The sequence below is a fragment of the Xyrauchen texanus genome, chromosome 23 (assembly GCF_025860055.1).
Source record: "Xyrauchen texanus isolate HMW12.3.18 chromosome 23, RBS_HiC_50CHRs, whole genome shotgun sequence".
Classification (NCBI taxonomy): Eukaryota; Metazoa; Chordata; class Actinopteri; order Cypriniformes; family Catostomidae; genus Xyrauchen; species Xyrauchen texanus.
The window spans coordinates 297128-322127 of record NC_068298.1 but is presented as its reverse complement, the minus strand read 5'-3'; the positions used below and the strand labels follow the sequence as shown (position 1 = coordinate 322127).

Sequence of the window (25000 nt, the reverse complement as noted above, 5' to 3'; positions counted from 1 at the left end):
TCTGTTAGAAGTAACATAAAGAGATTTGATTTTCATCACCTGACAGCTGTAGTACTGCATCAGGAGTTTGTCTGCAATGTTTTTCTGCAGCTCGCCCGTTCTCGTCGCCTCAACCAGCTCCTCGCCGAAGATCTTGTGCAGCTCGAATCTACGCTGCAGCGCCTGCTGCCTCTGTGCCTGCGCAGACACGTGTTCATGTCTGGCCAGAAGCCACCTCTGCAGATGCTGCTGCTCTTCCTTATGCAGCTTCTCCAACAGAACAGCAAAGTCCAGCGCGTCCTGAGACACACGACACGTCAGCCAATCAAATCACTCATCCGCGGTCCGGCCAATCAAACGTGAGTGTGCGCGTTACCTGTTGTTGCGCGTGTTGAAACAGTCGTTCCGCGCGTGACGTTTCTGTGGCGTGTTTGCGTTGCTGTGATTGCATTTCCTCTCTTGTCTCCAGGCTGCACTGAGCGGCGAGTGTCGTCATGCGTGTCACGTGTTCCTCCTGCACTTTTCCTTCCATGCCAACAATCTGCCCGCGCACAACGCCCAGAACACGCTGCTGTGCTTGCGCGCTCACGACGCCACCCAACAGCACGCCCAAAACCCCTTCATGCAGCTGCACACGCACACGCTCCACCGCAACCATACTGCGCAACACGGTTGACATGTGCAAACTGACACACATGGAGAAAGATCATTCATGCATGATGCTTCAAACTGAAATAAGACACAGAGAGTAACTCCGGTTCATGACACACACCTGTCAAGCGCATCAATCATGTTCTGCGGATCCTCCAGCATCATAATATCTATAAACTTATCCTCAAATGCTGCCTCCTCATTGGCTGACTCAGTGATGTCACACATCCCCTCGTATGGCCCCGCCTCCTCACTGAGACTCCTCCTCTAGAAATGAGACAACAGTTAATTTCACACCTCGTAAAGAGTCAGAATGACACTCTGTAATGATGAAGATATCTCAGACTGACAGTGTGTTGAGTGGATCTGTGCCGTCTGCGCAGGAGGACGTTCACAACGGCTGCAGTGACAGACAGCAGCAGAAGCGACAGCAGATATGAGCTGATAAACACAGTGAAGTGAAGAGTGTTATCCACCTGCACACACACACACACACACACACACACACACACAGCGGTCAGTGGTATATCATCTATATCAGCTGTATTTGATTTGAATGAACATTAAGTATCAAAGCAACAGTATATTTGTTATGATGTGTGTGAGTGTACATAACTCTCTGAAACACTGAAGCACAAGCTCATGCTCACTATTGGGCTTCCCAGCTACTGTATATGATTCATCATTTCCCAACATTGTTGATTATTGTCCGTCAATGAAGGAGCCAATCAGCATCGATGTCCGATGACATCATCCGATCACGCAAACCTAGTGTGTGTGTACACTACATGTGTGTGTGTGTGTGTACTGTACATGTGTGTGTGTACTGTACATGTGTGTGTGTGTACTGTACGTGTGTGTGTGTGTGTACTGTACATGTGTGTGTGTGTACTGTACATGTGTGTGTACTGTATATGTACTGTACGTGTGTGTGTACTGTATATGTGTGTGTGTATGTACTGTACATGTGTGTGTGTGTACTGTACGTGTGTGTGTGTGTACTGTACATGTGTGTGTGTACTGTACATGTGTGTGTGTGTGTGTGTGTGTACTGTACGTGTGTGTGTGTACTGTACATGTGTGTGTGTGTGTGTGTGTACTGTACATGTGTGTGTGTGTACTGTACATGTGTGTGTGTGTACTGTACATGTGTGTGTACTGTATATGTACTGTACGTGTGTGTGTACTGTACATGTGTGTGTGTACTGTACATGTGTGTGTGTGTACTGTACGTGTGTGTGTGTGTGTACTGTACATGTGTGTGTGTGTGTACTGTACATGTGTGTGTGTACTGTACATGTGTGTGTGTGTGTGTGTGTGTACTGTACGTGTGTGTGTGTGTGTGTACTGTACATGTGTGTGTGTGTACTGTACATGTGTGTGTACTGTATATGTACTGTACGTGTGTGTGTGTATGTACTGTACATGTGTGTGTGTGTACTGTACGTGTGTGTGTGTGTACTGTACATGTGTGTGTGTACTGTACATGTGTGTGTGTGTGTACTGTATATGTGTGTGTGTATGTACTGTACATGTGTGTGTGTACTGTACATGTGTGTGTGTACTGTACATGTGTGTGTGTGTACTGTACGTGTGTGTGTGTGTGTACTGTACGTGTGTGTGTACTGTATATGTGTGTGTGTGTGTACTGTACATGTGTGTGTGTGTACTGTACGTGTGTGTGTGTGTGTACTGTACATGTGTGTGTACTGTATATGTACTGTACGTGTGTGTGTACTGTATATGTGTGTGTGTATGTACTGTACATGTGTGTGTGTGTACTGTATGCACTGCGTGTGTGTGTACTGTATATGTGTGTGTATGTACTGTACATGTGTGTGTGTGTGTGTATACTGTATATGTACTGCACATGTGTGTACTGTATATGTGTGTGTGTATGTACTGTACATGTGTGTGTGTGTACTGTATATGTACTGCACGTGTGTGTATGTACTGTACGTGTGTGTGTGTGTGTAATATGCGTGTGTGTACTGTACGTGTGTGTGTACTGTATATGTGTGTGTGTGTGTACTGTACATGTGTGTGTGTGTACTGTACGTGTGTGTGTGTGTGTACTGTACATGTGTGTGTACTGTATATGTACTGTACGTGTGTGTGTACTGTATATGTGTGTGTGTATGTACTGTACATGTGTGTGTGTGTACTGTATGTACTGCACGTGTGTGTGTACTGTATATGTGTGTGTGTATGTACTGTACATGTGTGTGTGTGTGTGTGTATACTGTATATGTACTGCACATGTGTGTGTACTGTATATGTGTGTGTGTATGTACTGTACATGTGTGTGTGTGTACTGTATATGTACTGCACGTGTGTGTACTGTATATGTGTGTGTGTATGTACTGTACATGTGTGTGTATGTACTGTACATGTGTGTGTACTGTACATATGTGTGTGTATATGTATTGTACATGTGTGTGTGTGTATGTACTGTATAAGTGTGTGTGTGTATGTACTGTATGTGTGTGTGTGTATGTACATATGTGTGCGCGTGTGTATGTACTGTACATGCGCGTGTGTGTACTGTACATGTGTGTGTACTGTATGTGTGTGTGTGTACGTACATATGTGTGCGCGTGTGTATGTACTGTACATGCGCGTGTGTGTACTGTACATGTGTATGTACTGTATGTGTGTGTGTGTACGTACATATGTGTGCGCGTGTGTATGTACTGTACATGCGCGTGTGTGTACTGTACATATGTGTGTGTGTATGTACTGTACGTGTGTGTGTGTGTATGTACATATGTGTGCGTGTGTGTGTATGTACTGTACATGCGTGTGTGTGTACTATACATATGTGTGTGTGTGTGTATGTGTACTGTACATGTGTATATGTACTGTACGTGTGTGTATGTACTGTATAAGTGTGTGTGTGTGTATGTACTGTATATGTGTGTGTGTGTACTGTACGTGTGTGTGTATGTACTGTACGTGTGTGTGTATGTACATATGTGTGCGTGTGTGTATGCACTGTACATGCGTGTGTGTGTACTGTACATATGTGTGTGTGAGTGTATATATGTACTGTACATGTGTGTATGTACTGTATAAGTGTGTGTGTGTGTGTGTGTGTGTATATGTACTGTATAAGTGTGTGTGTGTGTGTGTATGTACTCTATACGTTTGTGTGTGTGTGTGTGTTTACCTGTTGAGTAATCTTAATCTTCAAAGTGAAATTAGCCACTACTGGACTATACGGATGAATCTCATTCTGAAATAAAATCAACAACATGATGAGAAGGTGTCAGAAGTATCTGCCTATCTAGACAGTGAGACAGCTCACTATGGTTTGGCACAGAGCCGGAGAGAGAGACAGACAGGTGCAGATGTGAGTACCTGAGTTGAGTTGGAGAGGGTCAGAAATGCTGGAAGTGTCAGAATCATATTTCTGTTTCCTGTTACACTCAAACTGTACACAAACACACACTGAGAACCAGCTACACATACACACACACGCGCGCACACACACACACACACACACACACACACAAATGCGCGCACACACGCACACACAGACAGAAAGGCCGTTAGACGAACAGTAGGTGTGTGTTCTACAGACTCTTTGAGTTTGTGTGTGTATTTCTACATGTGTGTGTTTGTGTGTGTGTACCAGGCAGTGAGTCTGTTGTGAAGGTCTGGTATCCTCTCTCCTGAACGCTCCCATTGGTCTGCAGCAGTGTGATGTCAGAGATGGTGTCACGTATGCTGAGCCGTGATAGGTCAATCCCCTCTGCAGGGTTTGCGATCACTAACATTACTCGCACCTGTGCCAGCTCAGTTCCTGTTTCCACCTGTAAAACACCATCTCAAATATAACACACACACACACACTCACACACATTGTGCTTCATGCTTTCTAAAATTAAACATGAAATCAGACATTTTGGTGGTACATAAGGACGTCCATGCCGCCTCCAAAAAGTGTTCCCGCCCATGGCAAGATTGGCATTGCAGGGTCCTTCCTGATTTATGCCAACACACACACAGTGTTTGTGAACATGTTGAGATACACACCTGAGCACACTTGTGGAATAACAGCGCAGACTTCCCCGTGGCCTGCATGAAAACATCAGTCATGTGAGAATACAGAGAATACAGCCTAATTCAGACTAACAACACAAGAACCACTTATTACAACTAAACTTATTATTATTCTTCCTCTTTAAGAACATCATAATACAGAAACAGTTCTTGCTTCAATCTGACGTGATGAAAGCAACGATGTGGTTCTAGCTTGTTTGGCGCCCTGAGCAAAACCCGCTTCATCACGCCACCAAAGCTGTTGACCGGGGAGGTGGTGCCACCGCATCATGCCAGCCCCCCACAAGATGCCACCCTGGGCGACTGCCCATGTCACTCTGAATGATTCAAACCAATGACTCACGAGTTTTCGACTGATTCATGAGTCATTTTGGCAGATAGTATAAAAAGAACCGTATCATAAGAGTCATTCGTCCGTGAACCGTAAGCTAAGATGACAATCGAAAGACGTGACGTCTATTAATTATCAGATGTTCATAAACCGTTGAGAGAATCGAATTGAATTTAAATCACTTGATTACAGTATTTTAAAAACAGAACCGGTTATTTATTTCCAAAACCTCAAGTGAGCTGGGTGATTGACAGGTGCAACAGCAGTTTTACCCGTGTGGTTCTCTGCCCCGCCCGCTTCAGTGGAGGCTCCGCCCACTGACCAAATAACATATAGAGGGCGTGGCTCCAGGAGCCCTGTGGGGCCGAGGATGAGATGGGGCCCTTCATATATGGCTGAGAAGAGCGGATACTTCGCCTCATCTCTGAAAATCAAGAAAAACAACTTCAGTTAAGTTTAGTTTGATAATTTTAACAGCTTACGCAAATACACAAAACTGTGCAAAAACAGACTATTTAAACTGAACGGTAATAATATAAAGTATATAAGTAACACAATTTCCCTTTATGTAAATAGTAAATAAAACGTTTAAAACGAATTAAAATGTTCACTCTGTAAATCATGAAGAGTTATAGGACATGGAAAACATTATATTGCAACAAATAGTGCGTGAATTCTGACCCAGACAGTGAGAATGATGAGATACGCGCCTTTTTTGCACGAATCTTTGTCTTGATCTTGATTGCTGATCGATCGATGATCCGCTGCTGTATCGATGTTGGATTGGTGATCAGCTGTTTGTTTGTTGTGCACGCGCGCGATAAACAGCAGCGCGCTCACAATCACTAACCGACACATGAACAATCTCACCGCGATGATTAATAAACACACACATTTCATTTAAACTGACTAATATACGACGAGTATTTATATTAATTTATTGTTTTCTTTGGTTTTATCTCACAGGCAGAATTCATGCCCTAAAACTCTGTAAATAACTGATATATCAGAAAAAGAAAAGAATGTGACGGAATCTAAATAATCAAACAGCGCGTTTCACTCGTTTCACCGTTGGTCTTTCATTTCCGTTTTTCACAAAACTTTGGGAACTCTTTGAAACGCCCCGCCCCCGCTGATTGGCTCGTGGAATAACATTCCTCTGGGGAAGCAGCGCTGTGATTGGCCTCAAACTCTGTCAATCAAAAGTAACAGTTCAGCAGTGATTCTACAGCGGTGGTCGGAGAAGCTGCTGTTGTCCGTTAGGCGGGAAACGGCGTTGTGTCCCGTACTTTCGGGATGCGCTTTAACGCTTCATCTGACGCATGCTCGAGCGATGTGCTCATTGAAATGGCAGAGCCGCGGCGCGTGTTGTCGGGTCCGGTAACGGGCGCCGCGGTGTCGGGAGTGTGTCTCGCGCTGGTCACCGCTGCGCTCATCTACGTGTGTCACCGGAAACAAGTGATGATAACTGCAGCGGTGAGACTGAACACTGCGCCTGTCAGGGTTTATACATATTTTTGTCACACTCCTGCAGTTTAATCTTTTTTCTGTATTTTGATGTTTAATCAGAGGTTCTACCACTGTATATTGTGTGTTAGTTTGAGGGTGCGAGGAGGCGGACGGAGGCCTGTGAGGACAGTGATAGTGAGAGCCACAGAACACAACACACAGAACCAGCTGAAGCAGTAAGTAACACACACACACACACACACACACACACACACTCTCTCACAGACACATACACTCTTGCACACACTCTCACGCACACACTCTCTCACAGACACGCACACACACACACTCTCGCACACACTCTCTCACAGACACACACACACACACTCTCGCACACACAGTGTCGATTGTGGAAAATCTTTTAAAAACATCATCATTGTGAATTATTGAATCTGTCTCTCTCTCTGTCTGTCTGTCTGTCGGTCTCTCAGGACGAGCCTCCATTGACGGTGAACAGTGATGTGGCGGTGTTTGCATCGAAGGCGCGTGTCGTTTACCCCATCAACCAGAGATACCGAGTGAGAGTGGTTTTAATGGCACGTTGTCCAATCAGAGGGAGTGTTCACCTACATTATTATAATAATAATATCGATGTGTGCTTGATCAACAGCCGTTAGCAGACGGAGCGTCGAACCCTTCTCTACATGAGCCGTCCAAACACCTAGACACATTTAACCAGGACTCCGCCTCCTCGTCAGGTGATGATTGGCCGAGCCAGGAGAGGGACAACGACGACAGCAGTCAGTTTATCTTGTGTAGCCCCGCCTCTAAAACACACGCCAGACCCGTGTTTAAGAGAGTTCAACACTACCCACAAACTCTGAGCCAGTCACGGTTAGTGACACACACACCTATCCTTCGACACACAACAAACCCAAATGAATATTTGGCGATAGTGAAAGTGAGTGTGTGTGTGTGTGTGTGTGTGTGTGTGTGTGTGTGTGTGTGTTTGCAGGGTCAGTTTGTTGTGTTTGACTCTACAGGAACTACAACTCTATACAGCACAACTACAGCAGGAGAAGTACAGGGTAACACACACACATATATCTGCCCATATGCATTTGCTTGATTGACTATGAGGTTCACGATATTGATGGTACAGTTAATATTTACAGTGTTTGTTTATGGGCCTTCATCTGAATTATGTTCATGTTACAGCTGTATAATGTAAGCTGTCTGAGTGATGATCAGATGTTCTCTGTGATTCTACTGCAGATTTACCTGCACATCATCAAAGTGTTGCTGGGCGATGGAGAGAGCGCTGATGTCATCCACACGCAGCAGCAACAGGTGAAGCATTTAATCACATGACTGAACGGAGTCATGACTCGTGATCTCTGACGTGAACAATGTGACATGTGATGCTGAACATCAACATGTAAACACGTGTAATGCCGATGAAACTCAAAGGAACTGATGAAGGACACACTTCTCATTCATGACCCGAATATGTGACCGCAATTACAACTGAGGAAGTAATCTACTCTGGTTTTGTTAAAAAAGCACCATTAATAGGGGGTTCTGGGTATCTCTGCGAGTATTGACGCTGACTATCACACCTGGAGTCGTGAGTTTGAATCCAGGGTGTGCTGAGTGACTCCAGCCAGGTCTCCTTAGCAACCAAATTGGCCCGGTTGCTAGGGAGGGTAGAGTCACATGGTGTAATAAAATTGGCCCGGTTGCTAGGGAGGGTAGAGTCACATGGGGTAAACAAATTGGCCCAGTTGCTAGGGAGGGTAGAGTCACATGGGGTAACAAAATTGGCCCGGTTGCTAGGGAGGGTAGAGTCACATGGGGTAACAAAATTGGCCCGGTTGCTAGGGAGGGTAGAGTGACATGGGGTTGTGCGTGGATGCGCAGAGAATAGCGTGAAGCCTCCACACGCCCTACGTCTCCATGGTAACGCACTCAACTAGTCATGTGATAAGATGCGCGGATTGACGGTCTCAGACGTGGAGGCAACTGAGATTCGTCCTCCGCCACCACGAGGACTTGGATCACATTGGGAATTGGCCGTTACACATTGGGGAGAAAAAGGAGAGAATATAAAAAACAAGCACCATTAAAGCACAAGGAACAACTTTCTTGGGATATCCGTCCGACTAACGGTTCACCGCCATTCGAGCATTTTGAACGTGACGTCGCCTCCGCTCCCGTTGTATTATGGGATCGTTAAGTGTCTGGTCGATCCGCACTTCAGAATCTCACTGGAAATAGTAGTTCATCCGGTTATTTCTCACTCTTTTATGACTACTGAGGATTTGGACACTACTCCATTGGCATACAGGGAAGTATGCACATCCAGACACAGCCACTGTCCTGTGCATGTTCACTGTTCTGCTGCAGTTTGACATTTACCCAGCATGCCTCTGTGCAGGAAGTGGAGGAGCTGAAGAGAGGCATGTCTGCGGACGAGGGGGCGGAGTCAGACACTGTCATGTGTTCTTTAGAGGATGTGGAGAAAACGGGACGAGAGCAGCTGGAGCGTGCACTGAACACGGTAAACATACAACATCACTGACACTGTTCACAATCCTCTTCTGGATGATCTACTACACTTATACAAGTGTGCAGAATACAACAGCACACGCTGCGTGAGATGCTGTATCCCACAATGCAATGCTACATGTGAACCATCCATCAGTGCACACTGTTTCATGAACTCTTGTTGTGTGTGTGTGTGTGTTCAGGCTGTGTGTTTTGTGAAGCAGTTGGAGCAGCTCCATCAGACTCTCCACTGCAAGTTTTCCAGTGATGTCACTGAGGAAGTGATGCATATGTTAATGAGATGCCTGCGATTGGTGGAAAGCGGCCTTGCTGAGATTCAGGCGTCTGTTATAAAGGTGACAATCAGTCGTTACACTCATGACAGGTGTGTATTGAGCTGCGGGTGACACTGGTGTGTGTGTGTGTGTGTGTGTGTGTGTGTGTGTGAGACAGACACTGATGAACAGGTTTGAGTGGTGGGAGGAAGTGTCTGATTGGCTGAGAGAAAGGACTGCCCTATTAAAACAGGAGGCGGAGCTTATAGTAAAACTCACAGGCCAATCAATGAAGCAGCTGAGAGTTGATGGACAGCTGATGGAAAAACTGATGAGTGAATTTGAGACGTCAGTTCATGAAGTACTGCAGCAGAGCACCGACGGTACCAACACGACACACCTAACCCTACTCGACACTAGTCAAATATTTGATTTTACCTGTGTGTGTGTGTGTGTGTGTGTGTGTGTGTGTGTGTGTGTGTGTAGAGGTGAGACGTCAGTCGGAAGAGCTCTCACTGGATCGCTGTCAGCAGATGTGTTTGAAGAGGAGGAAGATGATGAAGAATCAGAGTTCAGACTGCAGCCACATGCTGTCAAACACACAGACGACAGACACAAAGCACATCATACAGGTCAAACACACAACACACGTGTCTAAAGAGAACTGTGGAATTGTTTACTTGATTCAGGCTTTGTTTAAAGGGGTCAAATTGTCCTTGATCTTTAACATATAAGAGGTCATTGCACTATAAAAACATACTGTAAGTTTCACAACTCAAAACTTCCTCCTCACTTCATAAACTGCATTTGTTGAAACCAAGCAGCCACAAAGACTCGTTCTCTACTTCCTCCACATTGTCATGTCACACTGTGCTAGAGATTTGCATGTGACCGCCTCCACAAACACATCAGCGCCTACTTTACCTTTAATCACTTCAGTAGCTCCGCCCAGCAGGGTCAGAGAAGAGCTGAGAGCCAATCAGAACAGTGGGCGTGTACTGTCCAGTCTTAAAGGAGCAGCAGCACCAAAACGAGTGTTTCTGACAGACGGTCACAATGAGTGTCGAAAATATCATGTTTCACAAATATATATGAGTTTATTTGTGTATAAAACTTTACTTGCAGTATATTATAATAATAAATAAAGGCATGTCATGACACCTTTAAAGGGTCCTTGAGAGTATTGAATTGGGAATTCAGTATCGTGAATATAACCAAATCAACAGTATATCTTTACACCCCTACACACACTCTCGCTCTCTCGCTCTCACTCTCTCTCTCTCTCTCTCTCTCAGCAGGTGTTTATGGAGCTTCAGGTGAGACAGTGGAATCAGAGGAGAGACTTTGAGTTGCAGCAGGATGCAAGAGTCACTGACGCTCTGTATGAATGCTGGACGGTCAGTGTGCATTTATCATGAGTGTAAAGTCTAGTCATTGTTATTTGTATGGAGCTTTACACACTACACCGTTTTTAAGCATCTTTATAATGCTTGTATAACACATGACATGTAAAGTGTTCTAGGTATCTCACCTAACGCTGACTATCACACCTGGAGTCGTGAGTTTGAATCCAGGGTGTGCTGAGTGACTCCAGTCAGGTCTCCTAAGCAACCAAATTGGCCCGGTTGCTAGGGAGGGTAGAGTCACATGGGGTAATCAGATTGGCCCGGTTGCTAGGGAGGGTAGAGTCACATGGGGTAACCAAATTGGGCCGGTTGCTAGGGAGGGTAGAGTCACATGGGGTAACCAAATTGGCCCGGTTGCTAGGGAGGGTAGAGTCACATGGGGTAACCAAATTGGCCCGGTTGCTAGGGAGGGTAGAGTCACATGGGGTAACCAAATTGGCCCGGTTGCTAGGGAGGGTAGAGTCACATGGGGTAACCAAATTGGCCTGGTTGCTAGGGAGGGTAGAGTCACATGAGGTAACCAAATTGGCCCGGTTGCTAGGGAGGGTAGAGTCACATAGGGTAACCAAATTGGCCCTGGTTGCTAGGGAGGGTAGAGTCACATGGGGTAACCAAATTGGTGCGGTTGCTAGGGAGGGTAGAGTCACATGGGGTAACCAAATTGGGCCGGTTGCTAGGGAGGGTAGAGTGACATGGGGTAACTAAATTGGGCCAGTTGCTAGGGAGGGTAGAGTCACATGGGGTAACCAAATTGGGCCGGTTGCTAGGGAGGGTAGAGTGACATGGGGTAACTAAATTGGGCCAGTTGCTAGGGAGGGTAGAGTCACATGGGGTAACCTCCTCGTGGTGGTGATTAGTGGTTCTCTCAATGGGGCGTGTGGTGAGTTGTGTGTGGATCGTGGAGAGTAGCATGAGCCTCCGCATGCTGTGAGTCTCCGCGGTGTCATGCACAATAAGTCACGTGATCAGATGCGCGGATTGACGTTGTCTGAAACGGAGACAACTCAGACTTATCCTTCACCACCCGGATTGAGGCGAGGTACCGCGCCACCACAAGGATTTACTAAGTACTGGGAATTGGCATTCCAGATTGGGGAGAAAAGGGGATAACAAATTTAAATGGATAAATAAATAAAAAACTATTCTGATTGCAATGTTTGTGTTTTATAAACCTGCAGAATTTGTTTGGTGACTGCAGCAGACGCTTTACTCAACTGTGGACAGAGTTTGTTTTGAGCAACATTCCTGCAGGCTCCGCCCCCAAAACAAATCTCGGCCAATCAGTGTTGAAGAGCATGAAGCAAACAGTGACCAATCAGATGCAGCAAGAGCAAAGACACGCCCACACACACTTGCACATGCTCAGAGAGCAGCTGCAGCGACGCAGACAGGTGCTGCAGGCATGAGCATTATGGGATGTATTGATAATGAGTATTATAGGATGTATTGATGAGCATTATGGGATGTATTGGTAATGGGTATTATGGGATGTATTGATGAGCATTATGGGATGTATTGGTAATGGGTATTATGGGATGTATTGATGATGAGCATTATGGGATGTATTGATGATGAGCATTATGGGATGTATTGATAATGAGTATTATAGGATGTATTGATGAGCATTATGGGATGTATTGGTAATGGGTATTATGGGATGTATTGATGAGCATTATGGGATGTATTGGTAATGGGTATTATGGGATGTATTGATGATGAGCATTATGGGATGTATTGATGATGAGCATTATGGGATGTATTGATAATGAGTATTATAGGATGTATTGATGAGCATTATGGGATGTATTGGTAATGGGTATTATGGGATGTATTGATGAGCATTATGGGATGTATTGGTAATGGGTATTATGGGATGTATTGATGAGCATTATGGGATGTATTGATAATGAGTATTATAGGATGTATTGATGAGCATTATGGGATGTATTGATGATGAGCATTATGGGATGTATTGATAATGAGTATTATAGGATGTATTGATGAGCATTATGGGATGTATTGGTAATGGGTATTATGGGATGTATTGATGAGCATTATGGGATGTATTGGTAATGGGTATTATGGGATGTATTGATGAGCATTATGGGATGTATTGGTAATGGGTATTATGGGATGTATTGATGAGCATTATGGGATGTATTGGTAATGGGCATTATGGGATGTATTGGTAATGGGTATTATAGGATGTATTGATAAGCATTATGGGATGTATTGGTAATGGGTATTATGGGATGTATTGATAATGAGTATTATAGGATGTATTGATGAGCATTATGGGATGTATTGGTAATGAATATTATGGGATGCAGGTTTGGATTGAGGAGGAGGCTTTGACTCGGTCTTGTCTGAATCACTTTGGAGAACAACAGTGTAAAGTTGTCACGGCGATGGTTTCCAGGCATCCTGAAATGCAGAAGAGGTGACTGAATCAGTGATGGAACAATTGAGTCATTTATGAATTGCTTGTATTGATTTGATTGATTGATTGCAGTTGTGCTCTCATTGAGGAGCAGCAGCAGCTTTTGCTCTTGGAGTTTCAGAGAATTTTATCAGCGCGACATTTTTATCTGCGAACTGTGAGAGAGATGAAACTGAGTGAACTCAACACACAGTCTGAAACACAGGTGAGCACGCACACACGCACGCATGCGCGCACAAACAACCCGGTACATTTTTCTGTTGTCTCCAGGACCCCTGTGTTTGTGTTGCCATGTCATTGGTCCACCCTGAGGTGTCTGTGATTGGTCAGAATGTTCAGCATGAGCACCTATCAGAGTTGGAGACTGTCGCTGACATGCTACAGGGACACGCCCACTTCATGGTTGGCCACGTCCTCTCCCGCATGGCGCGGCTGCAGATGAGCCGTCAGTCTGCTTGTGTCACAGTGAGTGTGATGAGGTCACAGCAGGTCACTGGATCAACATGAGCTTCCCAGTTTGCACTGCAGATGATTAATTTACTATAACCCAAAGAATCTGTAGTGGAAATACTGAAGATGCTTTTAGTTCAGTTGTGTAGTCATTTAATCAGACTCTTACAGTATCCCAGCATCAGTCTGTTGATTTTATTGGCTGAAGTTGCAACGTCAGGTCTCCGTGTGTCTGTGGTGCTGTTTGTTTTGAGTGACCCACTTAGACCCAATAACATGTCTCAGTGTTATCTCTTTGTTTGACCAATGGTCAGAGTGTTGACCGTTCATCTGCATACACATAAAACAACATTGAGTGTTATTGACAGAAACTGTGTGTGTCTGTAGGAGCGGCTGATTGACGCAGCGTGTGAAAGTGTCTATGTGACACGGGATTCTGTTCTGTCTCTCGTCCGGGAATATTACTCTCGGATCCAGCGCATCACCATGACAACACAGCAGCAGCTGCGGGTCCACACCAGTGCAGCCAGTACAACCCTTCATTTCTATAGCCCATAATAACCACTAACCCTGACCACCAAACAAAGAGCATGCTTTTATTCTTTTCTGGAAATAAAAGCTGAGCAAAAAAACTGAAGTGTGTGTGTGTGTGTGTGTGTGTGTGTCTGTCTGTCTGTGTGTGTGTGTGTGTGTCTGTCTGTCTGTGTGTGTGTCTGTCTGTGTGTGTGTGTGTCTGTCTGTGTGTGTGTGTGTGTGTGTGTGTGTTCAGATAACACAGAGGTGCACACAGAAAGGAAGGTTTCTATTGAAGCACTACACACACAACTCAACGACTGGGCCGGAAAACCAAACTCTACTGAATTACATCACCGGTACAAACACACACCTAACGAGAACTTCAATCAAACATGATTTACTGTATTTATGGATAGTTTTACCTTTGATGATGTAAGCTAAGTGAATGATTGTCAGGTTAATTCACTTCTGGAGACTTTAGCATGCAGTAATGCAGCAGTAATCCAGCGTTTCTTCACTGATCAATCACAGTCCAGATTAATCTGAATGTGCTGAGTGTCACTGTCATTCTTTACAGCACACACGAGTCACATGATAAACTAACACTGCTGTTATTATCTCTGTCTTATTGCAGCAGGTTAAATTCATTTCATTTAAAAAGATGTTTGTGTGATTTAAGTGATGCTTTACAGTCAGATGTGTGTGTTTATAGGGTGTCTGACCTAAAGAGGAAATGTCTCGCCACATTTGAAAAGCAGCATCACAGTCCAGTGCTCACACACACATACAGACAACAACTCAGAGTATGTGTTTATATACACACACACACACACACACACACACAGAGATCAGAGTATGTGTTTATATATACACACACACACACACACACACAGATCAGAGTATGTGTTTATGTACAATGTGTGTGTGTAGGATGAAGAGGAGGCTTTCATGTGTCGTCTGGCGGCTTTAGCGCGTGTGTCTCTCAACAACATGAACAAGGAGGATTTTTCAGGTCAGTCACACTCATGCACGCTCACGCACGCTCGCACACGCTCACGCATGATCATACGCTCACGCATGCACGCACTCTCACACGCACAATCACACGCTCACGCATGATCATACGCTCACGCATGCACGCACTCTCACACGCACAATCACACACTCTCACACGCACAATCACACACTCACGCATGCAAGCACGCTCACACGCACAATCACACACTCTCACACGCACAATCACACACTCACGCATGCACGCACGCTCACACGCACAATCACACACTCTCACACGCACAATCACACACTCACGCATGCAAGCACGCTCACACGCACAATCACGCACTCTCACACGCACAATCACACACTCTCACACGCACAATCACACACTCACGCATGCAAGCACGCTCACACGCACAATCACACACTCTCACACGCACAATCACACACTCACGCATGCAAGCACGCTCACACGCACAATCACACACTCTCACACGCACAATCACACACTCACGCATGCACGCACGCTCACACGCACAATCACACACTCTCACACGCACAATCACACACTCACGCATGCACGCACGCTCACACGCACAATCACACACTCTCACACGCACAATCACACACTCACGCATGCACGCACGCTCACGCACAATCACACACTCTCACACGCACAATCACACACTCACGCATGCTCACACGCACAATCACACACTCACGCATGATCACGCACTCTCAAACACTCACGCACACACTCGCGCATGCTCACGCACACACACTCACGCATGATCACACACAAACGCTCACACGCACTCATGCACACACACTCACGCACGCTCACACACACACACTCACGCATGATCACACACAAACGCTCACACGCACTCACGCACACACACTCACGCACGCTCACACACAAGCGCTCACACGCACTCACGCACACACACTCATGCACGCTCACGCACACACACTCACGCATGATCACACACAAACGCTCACACGCACTCACGCACACACACTCACGCACGCTCACACACAAGCGCTCACACGCACGCGTGCTCACGCACTCACTCACGCACGCTCACACACACACACACGCACGCTCACACACACGCACGCACACACACTCACGCACGCACGCACACACACACACTCACACACTCACTCACGCACGCTCACACGCACACACACTCACGCACGCACACTCACGCACGCTCGCACGCGCACACACACTCACACACACTCACTCACGCACACACACTCACTCACGCACGCTCACACGCACACACTCACTCACGCACGCTCACACGCACACACACTCACTCACGCACGCACACTCACGCACGCTCACACACACACGCTCTCACGCACGCTCACACACACACACGCTCTCTCACACACACACGCTATACACACACACACACACTCTCTGTCTCTCTAGAAATCATCTCTGTCACATTGAATATGTTGATGTGGAGAATCAATGATCTGATGTGTGTTCATGTGTTGTGCTGATTTAGGGTCAGAGGTCAGAGACACAGACGTGCAGATAGTCACATGATGTTCAGGTAATACATGTTGAGATTTAGTCATGCTGAACACACACGTGATTAAACTCTCTTCTCACAGTGTGCTTTTGTGTGTTTCAGATCTGAACACAACACAGACTCACAACTACACAAACTGCTTTTATGTGTCCAACAGTGTGTTATTGTGCTTAACATGCCTGTGTTTAATTACTCTACACTTTTATTCCAGTTACAGTAATATTATACATGTAATATTACTCCACTAAATCAGATGTCTGCACACACACGTGTTATATGTGTAACATATTTAGTGTATGTTGTTTATGTATAATAATGTGATCATTTTTCTTAGATGCTGCAACAAACATGTTTCATAAAAATGTTGAGTGTTTTTGAGCACTAGAAAGTCTCATTAAAGCATGTTTCACTAGTTGATTTAATGAGTCTTCTATCCATATCATCAGTGTGTGTTCATCACAGGAGACATTTTTAACACTTCAAATGAAACCGACTCCTTTGTCCCGTTCATACATAACATTTGCTTAACATTTAACATTATGACATAACGGCCACAAGCTGGAAAAAAAGATGGCCGTAGAGATTTACATGCCCACAGCGAGAGATGTCCTTCATAAGTCAGTGGAGTGAGGAAGTTGTTTTGTTGTACTCACATTGCAGCGGAGTGGACCGACTCACTGGACATCGGCTTGACTGTGTGCTGGTTCCTCTAGCGGACATCGGCTTGACCGTGCGCTGGTTCCTCTAGCGGACATCGGCTTGACTGTGCGCTGGTTCCTCTAGCGGACATCCGCTTGACCGTGTGCTGGTTCCTCTAGCGGACATCGGCTTGACTGTGTGCTGGTTCCTCTAGCGGACATCGGCTTGACCGTGCGCTGGTTCCTCTAGCGGACATCCGCTTGACCGTGTGCTGGTTCCTCTAGCGGACATCGGCTTGACTGTGCGCTGGTTCCGCTAGCGGGCATCCGCTTGACCGTGCGCTGGTTCCGCTAGCGGGCATCCGCTTGACCGTGCGCTGGTTCCTCTAGCGGGCATCCGCTTGACCGTGTGCTGGTTCCGCTAGCGGGCATCCGCTTGACCGTGCGCTGGTTCCGCTAGCGGGCATCCGCTTGACCGTGCGCTGGTTCCTCTAGCGGGCATCCGCTTGACCGTGCGCTGGTTCCGCTAGCGGCGGGAGTGTGTTTGGTGGAGGAACACGTCCTCGGGACAGGTTTATGGATGAAGCTACACGCTCTGTGTGTTTATTCTGCCTATTAGCTGGAGTTTGTTTTATAGATTATCTTTTGCCGTGTCTCGTAAAATCTGTGCAGAAGCACCGACTCGAGTAATCCGACGGTAAATATGTTGCGGGGTTCTCGTAGGCGTACATGGACTGTTTGGGTTCAGAGGGATGGACGCCGGTTAGCGCTGTCGTCTGCACATTTTACTAATTTCAGTTTGTTTTGTTCTGGGGAAGTTCCTACCCAAGATTATGTTTTATTATTCTGCATTCGGTCTCAGATATTCGTCTCATTGGTCGCTTCCCCCTGAGAGAGCCCCTCCCTTATATTGGACAGGAAGTTCTTGCCCCTATTTCACTATTGCAAAACCTTGCTATCAAACTAACTGGAGACGTTAAATTACACCCGTTATCTCACATTTACACTCCATATGGACAAAAGTGTCCAGATCAAATCTGCATCTAGAGATGTAAGGGTGCGTCTAATGCAATTTAAGTTTCTACATAGATTCTATTGGACTCTAGATTATATAGTCTTGGTCTATAAGACACGCCCACCTGCTGGCAATGCCAATCAGAAGATGGAGACACCACCCATGATTTTTGGGGGTGTCGTAACATACAGGAGTTCTAGTTGAGGGTCCAGAATTGTATGGGCGACGTATTGGGTTCTCGGATCTCCTTTTGCCCCAGGCTCTGTATTTTGGGTGATGGGGCAGTTATTAATATTGGGGGATAAATGCATAATAAATTGGGTCTTAGCCAGTGTTATGATTGGCAGACAGATCATTCTTAGGGGATGGAGTTCGGCTGGAGCGCCCTCATTTCAAGAGTGGCACACAGAGATGGGCAGGGTGGCGGGATTCGAGGAGATGCCATGTAGAAGGCTGGGAACTTCATTTAATAAATAGTGCGGCAGATATTTGACCTTTTTGGAGGGCTCTCAGGGAGGGGCTGTGGAGAGAGATTGCCCATTTTAAATGTGTGATTATTATTATTTTATTAATATATATATATATATATATATATATATATTAATAAATGTTTCATTTGTGTGTGTAACTCAAAAGTGACCACAGGGATGTTTGTTGAGGGTCAGGGGGGTGTTGGGGATTGGGGGGATAATGGGGGTTATAGTTGATTCTATGAATATATAAGTTTTTCTTTTCTGTTTCTCTTTATATTTCTTCAAAACCTGATGAGATTTCACAATTCTCTAAATTAGCAGAGTGTATAAATGAAATTAAAGATTGGATGGCCAGAAATTTCCTTCTACTCAATTCCAACAAAACAGAGGTACTAATTATTGGACCAAAAACCTCTAAAAATAAGCCGCTAAAATATAATGTGACTCTAGATGGATGTTCTGTTACATCATCTTCAACAGTGAAAAACTTAGGTGTTATGTTTGATACAATCTGTCCTTTGAAAATCAAATTACAGATGTTTGTAGCACAGCATCCTTCCGCCTCAGAAATAGTGCTAAATGAAGGCATATGCTCTCTGTTGCTGATGCTGAAACACTAATTTATGCGTTCATGACCTCAAGACTAGATTATTGTAATGCATTACTGGGAGGATGTCCAGCAAGATCAATAAATAAACTTCAATTGGTTCAAAATGCAGCAGCCAGAGTGCTGACGAGAACCAAGAGATATGATCATATTAGCCCCATTTTATCATCGTTACATTGTTACACATTAATATTAATATTCTGTAACTACATACAAAGCTTTGAATGGTCTCCGCAGTAATTAAGTGATCTTCTACCACACTATATTCCATCACGTTCATTACGATCACACAATTCTGGCCTGTTAATAGTTCATAGAATATCAAAATCCACAAAAGGAGGAAGATCCTTTTCATATTTGGCTCCTAAACTATGGAATGGTCTCCCAAACACTGTTCGAGATGCAGACACACCCTCTCAGTTTAAGTCTAGACTAAAGACTCATCTATTTAGCCAGACATACACCTAATTTATCCTCCAACCCACAATTATCTAATATGATTCATGTTTTATAAAGACACTATCTGCACTACTGATCGTTTGCAGTGTTTGCATCTGTAACACTGAGAAAAGTTTTTAATGACACATTTCAATCAAGAAACTTGTTTAAAATTAAAATGGCAGGTTAAAGCTAATGATCAACACACTCTACAAATGGGCAATATTTAGCTCTCGACATTTAACAAGACAATACACATGTTGATATCTGAGAGAAAATGATCCAAACCTTAAATCGCAGTATTCTTCTGATGACGTCCATTTCTTTAAAGGTTATCTTCATGTGCTTGATTCCATGCTCATGAGAGCTCTGTGACTCTGGCCCCGCCCTCATAGTAAAACGAAGCATGATTGGTTGATGATAGAACGTGCTATGATTGGTCCGAGTAATCTGATTGGCTTGAGTAGACGATGGGAGGAGACAAATGCGTGTAGCGATCCGCAAATAAATGCGTTGTGCTTGTGAGTTAAAAAATATATTTTAAATATTTGAGTATGTATCTAATTTTATTTATTTGTGAATTCACTTTATATTTGTGAATCTTTTTTCCATTTGTATGTTAATATGAAACTAAATAATCCCATATGCTTCAAGCCCAGCAGCGCGAGATATATCTGCCGCTGGAGACTATTGAGTCGAACCGGCCAGCAGGCGGCAGCACATCTGTTACTGCGCATGTGCAGCGCATTGACGGGCAAGATGGCGGCAAGTAACGGCGTCGGAATGGAAGTGGACGCGACGGGTGAGAAAATCACTCAATCAAACAAACGGCAGTCACACAGATTAGCTTGACTAAACATAACCATAAAATAAAACCAGAAATGCACTCGAGAACTTCCCTCAATTCACACATCTGTAGATTTACCGGCCGAACTGGCAGCTTGAGATACTGACGCAGACTCGTTTGATTGTGATTGGACAGAAATCCTCATAGTCCCGCCTCCCCGAGCAGACTCTCTTCTGTCATTGGCTGATTCTGCCGTCTGTGGATAAAATGTTTTGTTTATGTTTGAGAATAGAATGAAACTAAAGATATAAACGGAATAAAAGTAGTTTTTAACTGCAGCTGTGTGCTGATGTTGACATGAATATTAATATGATGGGAGTTTATTTTCTGAAGATGAAATGCAGTTCTGCTGTCATTAAACAACCAAAATGTCAAAATAAAATATTATTATCAGTATGTGTGAATCCTTCTGTCTAACCCTAACTTTAAATAATGCTTAATTATACATTATTAATCAATAGAGCCTCAGAGAATACAATAACATACATTGAGAAGAAAAATTAAGATTTATCAGAATGTAAATATTTGTGTCAGAGCTCATTTAATCAGAATATTTCTCTTCATTCAGTGATATAACACATCACTATTACTGACGCATGCTTTTATATCATATAAAGAGAATCATTTCACTCTGTGTGTGTGTGTGTGCAGTGAGTCCCAGCGTGATGGCGTCAGGTGTCACAGGAAGTGTGTCGGTGGCGTTACATCCGCTCGTCATCCTCAATATCTCCGATCACTGGATCAGAATCTGCTCACAGGAGGGACGAGCCATACAGGGTGAGTGTGTGAGTGTGTGTCTGCCTGGCTTTGGTTAAAGATTAACAAATGAAGTTAATAATGTTTCATGTTTTCTCTTAAAGTGTAGTCTGTAGTCATTATAATTACTGTAACTTAATTGAAACAATATCAGTCTATGATCCTCATTTAGATAAGTTACATGAATGTGTGTGTAGTTGTGGGAGCTCTGATCGGAAAGCAGGAGGGCAGAAACATCGAGGTGATGAATTCATTTGAGCTGCTGTTTCACACTGCAGAAGATCAGATTTACATTGATGGAGTATTACTACATTAAAGAAGAGCAGTGTGAGTACCACACACACACTCATGCACACACACACTCGCGCACACACACACTCATGCACACACACACTCGCCCATACACACACACTCATGCACACACACACTCATGCACACACACACTCGCGCACACACACAAACACTCGCCCATACACACACACTCGCGCACACACTCATGCACACCCACACTCACTCACGCACACTAACACTCATGCACACACACACACACACAAACGCACGCATACTCGCGCAGACACACACACAAACGCACGCACGCACGCACGCACACACTCACATGTTATTCCACATCAGCTAGGTCAGAGGTCATGACTCAGATTTATTGCATTTCTTTACTGATGAATAATAATCATAATGGTCAAATATGAACCGCTGTGGGTCAGAGGTCAGTGAGGAATCCATTAGTTTGTAGAGTGGGTGAAAATCCCAAAAAACACCGTTCCATCTTTGACTAAAATGATTTGATTTCTGTCCTGATGCATTAAATGAGTCCAGAAATAAAAGATAAAGAAATACTTTTATAAAACTATAATAAGTAATAAAGATATTAATAGACCGACCTCTCTCTGTAAAAACCATGACACAGATTATTATTTTCACCTTTAGTTCTGCTCCAAAATCATATCTGAAAAATTATAATTGTGACAAAATAATGGATTACTCAGTAAATATTGATCTGGAACATTTCAATCTTTTCTTTAAATCATTTTTGTGTTTTTTTCTTCAGAACAAAATAAACATTTGATCTGGAGAAGGTTCTGAAATGTGTTTGACATGGAATAATCCACATATATCCAGATAATAATTCTGTTAATGAGATTATTTCACACTATAGACGAGCAGTGTGTGATGTCAGAGGGGATGTGTGTGTGTGGGTGTTCATCTGTCAGTCAAGCAGGTTTTTAAAGAGATGGAGTTTTTGGGCTGGTACACGACTGGTGGCGCCCCTGACCAATCAGATATCCACATTCATAAGCAGGTGGGTGTGGCCAAGTATGAAACTCCTCCCAATCACGATGTGTTGTGATGTGCTGACAGTGTGTTCATGTGTGTGTTTGTAGGTGTGTGAAATCATTGAGAGTCCACTCTTCCTCAAACTAAACCCCATGACCAAACACACTGATGTAAGTGCCCCCCACACACACACGCACACACAAACACAATCTTGACCCTTTGTGTGTGCAGTTACTGGTGAGTGTGTTCGAGTCTGTGATTGACATCATCAGTGGAGAGGTGAGTGTGTGTGTGTAAAGATCAGAGGTCATGACCTCCATATCCAGTCACCTGTCACTCAGTTTTTCTCTGATGTGGTTGCTAGGCGACCATGCTGTTTGCTGAGTTGCCGTATACGTTAGCAACAGAAGAGGCGGAACGCATTGGAGTCGATCACGTTGCACGAGTGACGACCACCGGAACAGGAGAAAACTCCACACGTACCACACACACACATATATATATATTACACACACACATATACATATACACACACACACTCACACACACAGACACTCTCACACTGAGCACAGTTGTTTACCTCTTTGTTGTAATATATTGTAGGACAGGGCACACACATATATACACACACACACACACACACACACACACAGTCACGTGCTGTAGAGGGCGCTAACACACTGAGCACCGCACGTGCCGTAGAGCGCTAACACACTGAGCACCGCACGTGCCGTAGAGGGCGCTAACACACTGAGCGCCGCACGTGCCGTAGAGGGCGCTAACACACTGAGCACCGCACGTGCTGTAGAGGGCGCTAACACCCTGAGCACCGCACGTGCCGTAGAGGGCGCTAACACACTGAGCACCGCACGTGCCGTAGAGGTTTGGTTCTAGAGTGGCATGAGTCTGTATCAGCTGTAGATCATCAGTATTACAGGTGAATATGACTGAATTACTGATTGTGTTTCAGTGGCGGAGCATCTGATCGCTCAACACAGCGCTATATAGATGCTGCACAGTCGTGTTAAGATCATTCTGGAGTACGTCAGAGCCGTTCAGTCCGGTGAGAAACAACTGATCCGCCATTAATCATCACATGATCTATTCCTCGCAGAGACGTTAGGGTTAGATGATCATGATCTGTGTTGTGTTTTACCAGTGAATCTAACTTTACTGTTGTGATACACACACACACACAAACACCCACTATCATACACACACACACTCATACACACTCACTCTCATACACACATCACAATTAATATAAAATGTCTGTACGTGTGTGAATGTGTGTGTATTAGGTGAGGTTCCCTTTAATCATGAGGCAAACGCGTCGTCGTCTGTGTCATCGTCTTCCTGTTCTCAACACAATCAAGTTCAAGATGGACTTTTATGATGTGAGTACACACACACACAAACGCACTCGCTCACTCACACACACTCATTTACACACACACAAACGCACTCGCTCACTCACACACACTCATTTACACATACACAAACGCACTCGCTCACTCACACTCGCTCACTCACACACACACACACACACTCGCTCACTCACACACACACACACACACTCATTTACACACACACAAACGCACTCGCTCACTCACACACACTCATTTACACATACACAAACGCACTCGCTCACTCACACTCGCTCACTCACACACACACACACGCACTCGCTCACTCACACACACACACACACACTCATTTATACACACACACACACACAAACGCACTCACTCACTCACACACACACACACACACACACACTCATTTACACACACACAAACGCACTCGCTCACTCACACTCGCTCACTCACACACACACACACGCACTCGCTCACTCACACACACACACACACACACTCATTTACACACACACAAACGCACTCGCTCACTCACACACACACACACGCACTCGCTCACTCACACACACTCACACACACTCATTTACACATACACAAACGCACTCGCTCACTCACACTCGCTCACTCACACACACACACACGCACTCGCTCACTCACACACACACACACACACTCATTTACACACACACAAACGCACTCACTCACTCACACACACACACACACACACACTCATTTACACACACACAAACGCACTCGCTCACTCACACACACTCATTTACACATACACAAACGCACTCGCTCACTCACACTCGCTCACTCACACACACACACGCACTCGCTCACTCACACGCACTCGCTCAGTCACACACTCACACTCACTCACGCTCGCTCGCTCACGC

The 25000-nt window shown here is 44.8% G+C and overlaps 2 protein-coding genes and 1 pseudogene across 2 annotated transcripts in view; 2 read left to right on the top strand and 1 right to left on the bottom strand.

The window, feature by feature from the left end:
• Window positions 1-6118, bottom strand: part of LOC127663008 (limbin) — a 16619-nt gene extending 10501 nt beyond the window's left edge. Inside the window, exons 1-10 of the mRNA XM_052154384.1 lie at window positions 5737-6118; window positions 5299-5450; window positions 4669-4710; window positions 4265-4445; window positions 3991-4091; window positions 3800-3865; window positions 981-1106; window positions 752-897; window positions 356-665; window positions 40-279 (exon numbers count right to left, since the gene is read on the bottom strand). Of these exons, the coding sequence (XP_052010344.1) occupies window positions 40-279; window positions 356-665; window positions 752-897; window positions 981-1106; window positions 3800-3865; window positions 3991-4091; window positions 4265-4445; window positions 4669-4710; window positions 5299-5450; window positions 5737-5926 (1554 nt within the window). The 5' untranslated portion in view covers window positions 5927-6118. The remainder of the gene's footprint in view (window positions 1-39; window positions 280-355; window positions 666-751; window positions 898-980; window positions 1107-3799; window positions 3866-3990; window positions 4092-4264; window positions 4446-4668; window positions 4711-5298; window positions 5451-5736) is intronic.
• A 113-nt stretch (window positions 6119-6231) lies between these two features.
• On the top strand, window positions 6232-17072 carry LOC127663009 (evC complex member EVC). Its single transcript, XM_052154385.1, has 21 exons — window positions 6232-6502; window positions 6625-6711; window positions 6967-7053; window positions 7146-7369; window positions 7491-7563; window positions 7751-7825; window positions 8913-9035; window positions 9226-9378; window positions 9476-9680; window positions 9784-9929; window positions 10593-10694; window positions 11882-12094; window positions 13034-13143; window positions 13216-13348; window positions 13414-13608; window positions 13981-14122; window positions 14363-14465; window positions 14822-14912; window positions 15040-15121; window positions 16632-16679; window positions 16761-17072. The coding sequence occupies exons 1-20, from the start codon at window positions 6323-6325 to the stop codon at window positions 16670-16672; spliced, it is 2565 nt and encodes an 854-aa protein (XP_052010345.1). The 5' UTR covers window positions 6232-6322; the 3' UTR covers window positions 16673-16679; window positions 16761-17072.
• A 2173-nt stretch (window positions 17073-19245) lies between these two features.
• Window positions 19246-25000, top strand: part of LOC127663011 (COP9 signalosome complex subunit 6-like) — a 6518-nt pseudogene continuing 763 nt past the window's right edge.

Bases quoted from the DNA above. Each gene is read 5' to 3' on its own strand.
- LOC127663009 (XM_052154385.1), top strand. From the start codon at position 6,323: ATGCGCTTTAACGCTTCATCTGACGCATGCTCGAGCGATGTGCTCATT. The intron at 6,712-6,966 runs GTAAGTAACACA...TCGGTCTCTCAG, and splicing joins ACACAGAACCAGCTGAAGCA to GACGAGCCTCCATTGACGGT. The intron at 10,695-11,881 runs GTCAGTGTGCAT...ATAAACCTGCAG, and splicing joins CTCTGTATGAATGCTGGACG to AATTTGTTTGGTGACTGCAG.